General features: G+C 40.9%; 1 protein-coding gene across 2 annotated transcripts in view; it reads right to left on the reverse strand.

The window, feature by feature from the left end:
• lin28b (lin-28 homolog B (C. elegans)) overlaps nucleotides 1-9,360 on the reverse strand; it is a 15,427-nt gene continuing 6,067 nt past the window's right edge. Inside the window, exons 3-5 of one of the 2 annotated variants that reach the window (XM_032542406.1) lie at nucleotides 4,328-4,515; nucleotides 4,186-4,242; nucleotides 1-1,478 (exon numbers count right to left, since the gene is read on the reverse strand). In XM_032542406.1, coding sequence (XP_032398297.1) covers nucleotides 1,166-1,478; nucleotides 4,186-4,242; nucleotides 4,328-4,515 — 558 coding nt within the window. In that variant the 3' untranslated portion in view covers nucleotides 1-1,165. The remainder of the gene's footprint in view (nucleotides 1,479-4,185; nucleotides 4,243-4,327; nucleotides 4,516-9,360) is intronic. The other variant, XM_032542407.1, reaches the window with a different exon arrangement.

Raw genomic sequence — 9,360 nt, forward strand, 5'->3', positions numbered from 1 at the left:
AGGTCAGTTTGATTTGTTTTGGATTAAAACGGTTAAATAGAGAACAAGTTAGGAGTTTTCAAACAACGACAAAATATCCCATGCAATATACAGGGCTATTCACCTATGTCAGAGCCGATTCCTTATATATGCATTACTTAAAGTTAATAGAATTTTAATTATATCTTGTGACTTTACATATATTAATGACTTATACTATGATTTATAAACTGTAATGTTATTTTCAACTAATTATGCAACAACCAAAATGTCTAATGATCAAAACTAAACTATGATCTAACTGGATTATATGATAGTCTTATTTAAAATGGTCTATCTATAATAACAGGAAACCAGAACGTTATTAGTGTTGACCCGCACCTGGAGCAGAGGCCAGTCTGACAGCGTTCTTTCAGAGCATGCACAACACACACATACAAGCACACACGTTCCTGTTTCCTCTCTCAGTCTTGCACAAACACACATGCTCACTCAGTGACAATCAGTTGGTCCAGTCTATTTCATGTAAGAGAGAGGTTTGTAGCGTGTGTTTCCAGACTATAGAGAATTTCTTTTTAGCAGCTCACCGTCGTTTTAAAAATTCCCTCTGGAATCCATAAAGTTTCCCTAAAGATCTTCATAAGCCAAGGTAACAATCCAATGGGTCTGGATTATTGCTTAGAGGGTTCTGAGCTTTTAAAAGTCCTCTTCTAATCCTTCTTAAAAAAAAATTTACTGTGTGTGCCAAAAGGATGCAACATGATTTGCGGAATGATTAGGCCTACAGGATAAAAATTTGGGGCGTTAAAATCGACAACATCTGTAACGAAAAAACATTCGAAGTGGCCAACACTTAGGTCCAAGGAGAATAAAAACAAGATTCATACATTGTTGTTTCAATCTTGAGCTGCCCTGATTGAAACAAGTCATTCCCTGCAGTCCATAGCTGCACAAGATGACTGCAAGTCAGTGACACACATTCACAAACGTCCGTACCCCATTGATCGTTGCCATAGCTGCGCTGGTTAGAAAAATAAAAATACAAAATTAACAGTAAAGAAATCAAGACCTCCCATTTTTTTCACAGGTGTGAGGTAGATGAGGGGGGGGCTTCAGATATCCTTGATTGAGTGGAGACATGAGGGTCAGGAGTAAGCGGTGAAAGGTTCACCTCTATGGGCTGTCTTCAGGATTTCCTCCACCTCTGGGTCCGGGGTCCCCGGTGTGTGTGGGGCTCCTCTGGGGAAGAGGAGGAGCCCTCCAGGGGAGACGAGGCAGAGCGCTCCTCCTCCTCTGGGGGGCAGAGGTAGGGCCCGGTCCCTGGGCTGAAGGCCGAGGTAGACGCATGTTGGTCCTGAGAGCCTGTGGCGGGCGCCAGCGCCTTGTGGGGACACTGAGCCACCATGTGCGTGATGCTCTGGCAGTAGTGGCATTTCTTTGGCTGGGGGGGCAGGCCACACTCCTTGGCATGGTGATCCAGACCTCCACAGTTATAACAGCTGCCGAGGATGGAGGAGACAAGGACGAAAGGGAGGAGACAAGGATGAAAGAGAAGAAACATGAGGTGATGCCAAACATATCCAATAGCAACAAAAAGTAAAAACCCTCATCACATTAGGTTTTTATGTTTCAGACAGCTCAAAATTTTAAAACTGACATAGTAGTAGAAAAATGTAACCATCCTTTTTTTACTAAATAAATGCATGACTCAAAAAAGAGAAAAACACAGTATATCCTTATAAAACATTGCCACTTTGGAGTTGAAACACCGGCTCAAACTAGGATTCACCACTAGATGGCAGAAGGACACATGATATTGCTCTGGATCGAACGCGAGACGCACTCTGTGTTATGCCAGACTACACTGTGTTATTAAATTTGACAAGAAGCAATTGGGTGCTGAAAGAGTTTTTTTTCATCCCGTCAGGTATGCCACAGACAGTTTTTACTCATTTAGGCGTAATATTTCAGGCTTGATGTCACTTTTCAGGGTTTAATGTCTTTTTTTATTGCTAATCTGCTGTGCAATGCTCAACAACGTTTTGAAATAGGGCGCCTGGGTAGCTCACCTGATAGAGCGCGCACCCATAAACAGAGGCTCAGTCCTTGATGCAGCGGCCGCGGGTTCGGATCCTGCGGCCCTTTGCTGCATGTCATTCCACCTCTCTCTCCCCTTTAAGTCTAAGCTGTCCTGTCAAAAATAAAGGCTTAAAAATGCCCCAAAAAATAAAGAAATAAAATAAACATTGTTTTGAAATATTTCTCTAACACATCTGTTTCACAGGGATTTAAATTTAAAGATATGGCTAAACACAGTTTTGTTTTCTTTACGTAAAAGCCAAAAGCAGCAATTAAAAAAACAAGCATGGGCCCACGGTGAAACAGCCTGTTAGCAAATGTCTGCCACTTCATAAGAAAACAAATCATGGCAGGTTTTTCCAAAGAAGTCTGTTTCTGTATTCATTGCTTTAGAACATGGACTGAATTATTTCCAGAGCACATTTAACACCCACGGATGGATGGGTGGATATTTCTTTGACAGAATCATAAATAGGTCCAGTTTAAAAACAACCTGTCTTCAATAGTGTAATTTAAATCAACAGCCCCAACCATAAAAACAATAATACATAAAGTTCAATGGTAACAACAATTATGTATTAACTTGTAGCGGAATTAGGGTTATATTTTGAAGTTTATAATGTTAAAGAAAATTATTTTAAAAAATCATTTCAATTCATATGCCAGATTATGCAGTGCAGAGTTATTAAACAAAGCTTAATCTCAGCTAAACTGACCTAATGGTTTTTAAAAAAGAAACGTCGTTTCAGAAATGCAATACATGTTTATTAGCAATACAAAAGTTGTCCTTTCTAAAGCTTTTTAATCAATCTAAATTATGTATTCTGTAAAATCTTAATCTTAAAAGGTAATTGTCTTTGATACCTTGTATATATGGTGATTCATGAATCACATGACCAGTTGATGAACTATATTGTCTATAAAGAAACAGAAAAGAACTTCTGATTCCACCCTAATGAACAAAGTACATAAAAACATTTGGAGAATGACGCATGGTATACCAGAGAACAGTTGTAATGTGCCGTGTGTTTTATTTTGATGGAGACATTTTCTGGCAGTGGTTTTGTTTTTGCGCAGCTTTCGTAATAAATGTCTTGACCTATTATTTCCACATAAGCTGAATATTTCGACACCAGTCTTAAATTAAACACCTTAAGAGAGCTGAAACCAGAGCGGTAATAAAAAAAAAAAAAAGCACTACACAATGGTTTGTTGCATAACAGAGTGACCAGCAGGGGTCGGAGCAGCGTGACTGCCACGGGAGCCGCTGGCACTGAGCGAGACACATGATGACATCACAGACATCTACCTGCCATCTCTGAATCTAATACTGCCTTGCTACCACCTTAGTAGAAGGTAGAGACACTGGACCTAGCACTGGATCCATTATCCCAAATAAACTGAATTATTCAGCTGTGTAAAACAATCAGGGAGGCTTCTCTCCCAGATACTGTTTCCTCCTTTCTTACAAAAGCTTTTCTTTTCACACCATAAAAAAAAAAAAGAAATGTGACGATGCAGGGTTGTTCCACTAAAGCAGCTGTGGCGTAGAAACAAAAAGAGTGGCAGAGCTGGACTTTCTAATGTAAATGCAGCCTTGTAGCCATGTCATGCCTCCCCACATCAGATCCAGCACATACTCGGCTCTGCCCGGCAGCATTAGCTATACATCGTTCCCTGTCAACAGGAGGAGGACAGGGAAAACAGCCTCCTCCGCTTAAACCACCAGGCGTTTTCAAGGAGCTCCGCATGGCTCCCTCTGACAGATTTTAGCAAAGCACCCTTCAGTATTTTACTGAGGACAAAACAATTGATTGAGCTACTGCTGCATTGAGATGCATATAAGCCCCATCCATCCCTGTGCTAATGCCGTCTCTAATGAAAAAGCTGGCAAATTGATTTAAAATATTGGCAAAGGAAGGCAAAGTGCCCTATTCAATTCCTTATTATGGTGCACAATAACCATAGCAACAGGCATGTACTCGAGCAGATTGAATAGATTTAATCTATAATCTCAGCCCACTCAGAAATAGCTCACTGAGAGAGATGAGTGAGATGTACATATAACATATGTCTCCTTCTACTATAGGAAGCCCTGCTTTCCAAATGCAAGCTGCCAACACTCACATATATTCAGCTTTTGTTGGATGAAGCCGAGACTGGTACGTATGAATCATTACATTCCTGCAGACACAAAAAACATTTAAAAAAAACAAAAATTTCCTTTTTTCATTTCCATGCTTCTTAAATTTTTTCCCATCATACTCACCGGTCTCCCTTTGGTTTGCGTTTCTGGATTGGGACCTTCCCCTTGGGTCTTCTCTCGCTGCCCGCGCAGGGTCCCCCACCAGGTCCGGTCACCCGCAGGGACTCCAGGCCCTTACAGGACTTCTTATAGGTAAACTCCACCTGCTCACCCTCCTTTAAGCTGCGGAAGCCCTCCATCACCAGTTTGCTCTGTTGGGAGAAAAAAGCAATTATCCATTTTAAAAGTGGTAGGCACTAAGAGCTCAACGAATTCTTTGCAGAAAATGAAAATGCCTGCAATACACAAGGGTCTGTATTTGAGTCAGGGGTGCTGCCCAGTTTGTTGTATAAGAACAACATAAGTTAGTGCTCATATATACACACACACACACACACACACTGCAATTCAATGTTACACAGCAGTAACAAAATGAATATTGCAATTACTCAAATCCATGTCCTTGAATGATGTTGAATGTTTGGGAGCTTAATAAAAGGCAATTTTAATCTCTTTAATATGTCATTTTTAAAGGCTTCATGTACATAGTGGTATCGAGATGTACGTTACCTAGACTGGTTGTCCTTGTATTTCTTAACCTTGAGTAATACGGTTACATGACATTCTATGTTTTACACATGAATTGTCTCCAATAAGCAGGTGAATGGTAACGAGCCTGTGTCTTGAGCAAAAAAGGTAATATTTTTCTAATGAAAAGACACAATTTAATGTCTTAGTTCATAATTTCTGGCCGCACAGCATAAAGCACAGCATTAATGTTTTGCATGTACACACACCCATCACAGCTAATTTAACTCTTAAATATTTAGCAGTTGCCTGAGAGCATTATCAGGTACCCAACCAACACTTTTCATCTCTAAATAACTGTCGCAGAAGAAACAACACTTATTAAGACTGGGAGGTGTACTGTGGGGGATTGTGCTAGTTGCTGCATTAAGTAGAGCACAATGTACGCAGAAAGTCATCATTCAAACATGGTGGATTGACTGTAGTTGACTGTGGTTTGCACCAACTGTCATGGCAGTCTGCGCACAGAGAGACTTATCTCACATGCGTCCTTTCTTTTCTCCCTTTATCTACTTTTTGCAGAAGCACCACTTCCTATACCTTCAGCAAAGAGAAAATACGAGTACACTGCATCAATGCAATCATTTTTTCCCAGCACACCCACCATCCATCTAATCTACATGATCGGCATTATTGATTTAGTTAATACATAACCACTGGACAATGATTTATTTCTTGTTGATCGATTGCACAGAACGGACGGCTGATAGGCACTGCATCCATGACCTTCATGAATCGCAGTGAGCCCTGCAGATCTCAGCCCTAGGTGAACACCCACCCACACGAGCATGCAGTGTGCAGAGCTAACCTACTACTATACATCCAGGCCTATAAATAACACGCAGGCTATCTGTAGATCACGGATGTGAAGGAGAAAATGGCAGAAAAAGGAACAAATGATCGGAGGGAATCAAATGTGAACCTGTACAGGAAGGAGAGAAAATGTGCTCAGCTGCATTTTTTTCCCATCTCTCTGTCAACGCCTGCCGTAACAGGAAGCTAAAGGTGCTCTATAGGTTGTCTATTAGTGGATACATATGTACCGTATATAAATATGTGAAAAGGTGATAGTGTATTAAGCAGTGAGACAAGAGAAAGAGACAAAGATGTGTGAATTAATTACAAAGAAAGAATACTGTCTGAGTTCGTTGCACTTTGATGAATATCTATCATACCCGCACAATGACATAAAAATAAAAGTGTAAGATTGGAATAAATTAGGGATTACATAAGAAAGGAAAAATTCATTTCATTGTACGTTTCTTAAAAACAAGTATGTTAAGAATAAAATTGTAAAAAAAAAAAACAAGGGTGAATTGTTTAAGCCATGTTTCATTAAGAAGATCTAATTTATTAAACATAATTAATAATAAAAACAAAGTAAAAAGTAAAGGAAATTATGAATAAATCATCTTCTCTTTTCGTCAATTAGTATAGATTTCGAAATGGCTTTTAGACAAATGTCACAACACCATCTTAAATACCATTTCACTGCAACATTTTTATTTAAAAACTTTAAACTCTCATAATGTGAAATAAGACGTATACGTGATGCATGAAAAGCTTTTTAGAAATTAAAATGTATTAATATCTATTTATTTGTATTACATTAATCAGTTTTAGGTTGTCTTAAAATGAAGTTTTTGTGCAATTCCATTTTTAAAACATGTTTGACAATTTAGACAACTGAATTTGGATTTTGTATGTTTTAGCTTCATATCTAGTTTTTAACTTTATACATAAAACATTCTGTGTGAAAGAAAACTAATAAACAAAAATTACTTTTGATTAAAGGGAAAATTTGTTAATACAATTTATTCTCATTGCTACTGCCTGAACTAAAACTTTGCTACTGTAGATGTTTATGAAGGGCCAGTATGGATATATAGAATTTCAAAAACCCTTATGTATTTGGGTGCATTCTAAACTAATGTGCATACATTTTTTTACTTTTTTTTATTAATAGTTTTGTTTTGTTAGTTATAGTTTTTAGTCCATTTATCTTGCGTAAATAGGAGTAGCTACAAATGGTATCAAATTTAAAAGTTACTCTACATACAGTACATGTCACGCTGACTCGATCAAAGCAACCTAGTGGTTCAGAAGAACTGTGCTGTGAAATCACACTGCTCTGAAGCAATTCTCCCTTCTTATTAACAAACTTTGTATGTCCACAATTTATAAGAAACAAAAATTGCTCGTGCTCAATACAAATCATACGCCAAACATCTATTAATTCCAGTCTCTCTCAGCTGTTTTTTCTGATTCTCTCCCTGCAGTCAATGAGTGTTCTTCTAGTGGATTGCTGATGGAGGACATTATTGAGCATACCTGTATTGGATTTGGCTTTAAGGAAAGAACAAGGATCAGGGAATGGAACTGGGATTTTGCACACAACAGATATAAGAGGTGGAATAAAACAGAAGGGGCAAACTGAGCTTGTGGCTTTATGCAACCAATAAAGATTGATGTAAAACAATGAATTCCAAGATTCGACAATCAATAGTTTATTAACTGCAACTGCAAAGACATGCATTCACCAAACCTATCAAACGTTTTATGAACAACAAATAAAGGAACCGCAATCAGAACCCTGCTCATTTAAATTATTACCTCGTTGATTTTTTGATTATCATCATTAGACTTCCCAAATGACTGAAAGGCATTCCTGCAGCAGAAATCAGCAGAAAGTGAATAAAAAAAATGGTGCCCATCCCCCACAAAACCAAACGGATTTTTGAATAATGATGAATAATCATCCACTCGTCTCTAGACCGGGTGGCACATGAGCCCTTCCTGTTCCTCTCCTGTCTTCAGTCTACAGGCAGCATGTCTCTCCAGGTCAAAGTTGAGTAGTTTGTCTCAGCACCCTACCCCCTCTTCAATCCTGTCAATGCCCACAATGCACCAGTGAGGAAACCACACAACCTCTTTTGTTCTGTAGAAATGCAGGAAAACACGCACCACACACACGTCCTCCACATAAGACGTAGTATCACACTCATGCTTTCATGCCTCAGATCATTTCAGAAGCAGGGGCTAGCAACAGCTCAGTCTCCGCACAATTACGTAATACAACTCAGCATGTGGATTTATGCGTGTGTGTGTGTGTGTGTGTGTGTGTGTGTGTGTGCGCCTCTGTGCTGGTGTGTGCATGTGTCAATGTGTGTGAAAAAATAAAAAACTTCACAAATCAGAACCTGTAACCCGAGTCCCGTCCTCTCAAGTGACCTGGCGGGTGTCCTGACCCGTTTCAGTTTACGCCCAGAGGTCAGGAAAGGGCACGGCCGGGGAGAGGGAACGAGAGAACGTCAGAGAGAGAGAGAGAGAGAGAAGGGAGAAAGGGAGAGAGGGAGAACACAAAATGGAGGAGTGGCCTGAAGCAGGGGGGTGGTGGATGAGGGAGGGAGTTTGGAGGAGGAGGGGAGGGGGTTGATGGAAATGCCTCCAGCGCATTCTGTTCAGCTCCAATGGAGGAGCAACTCCTCCTGATCAGTGGCTGGACCTGGGGGGAGCCCAGGAACAAAACCCCCATTTGATCAGGAGCCCCACAGGTCAGCAGCAGAAATCCGGGGGTCAGCGGTATAACCATCCCAGCACCACCCCCTGCCTGACTGGCGGACCACACCAGCTCTCATCCCTTTAACTCAGAGCCACCAGCAGATACTGTCACCCTCAAAAGTGAAGAAACTGAGCCAACAAAATGGATACCGACATACTCTAAAATGGCTTGATTATGCTTACGAGCTTCCTTATATGTAATATATATCTTCCTATGGCTCTGTTTGTGTGTGTGTGAGTGTGTGTGTGTGTGGGAAGACGCCAGCGATCAATAACGGACTCCAACATCCTGGATAGAAATAGCCCTCCTTTTCATCAGCCGGGACCTCGTCATCACCAGGCCCAACAATCAATACAGGAAGCTGTAACGTGAGGGGATGGGGAAGCGCAAAGAGGAGACCCACCATCCTCCACCAGCCTCTCTCTGTGGCGACCACCGGCTACGGAATGGCTAATTATGGGATGCTTTAAATCAGAGGTGGCCCACGCAGAGCCGCACGCTGGATCGGAGAGGAAAGGGGGGGGTGTAGGGGTGAGCGTGAGGGAGATGGCGGTCTCCATGTGGTGTGGTATCATTAAGTAGCTTTTTACACACAGGAAATGCTAAGTGGACAAAGCTGGGCCAGATCAGCTCAGATGGACATAACCCAACAGGACGCATGTAAAACCAAAGAAGAAGGAAGAGAAGAGAGAAAAGGAGCGAGAAAGCCGGACGAAAGAGAAGGGAAAAAAAAAAATGAACACACAAATATGCCTATGAAAACCACCAACAGAGCCGCTCCTATGACGCTGACACCCTAGTCCTCCTCAACACGTTGTCATTAGCGGCCCTGACCCTTGAACCCTTCCCAACCCCCATCAAACACTTAAAAGCCTTCATGTTTCACCCTGCCTGAAATTAACAACAC

This window comes from Etheostoma spectabile, chromosome 18, assembly GCF_008692095.1.
Source record: "Etheostoma spectabile isolate EspeVRDwgs_2016 chromosome 18, UIUC_Espe_1.0, whole genome shotgun sequence".
NCBI lineage: Eukaryota > Metazoa > Chordata > Actinopteri > Perciformes > Percidae > Etheostoma > Etheostoma spectabile.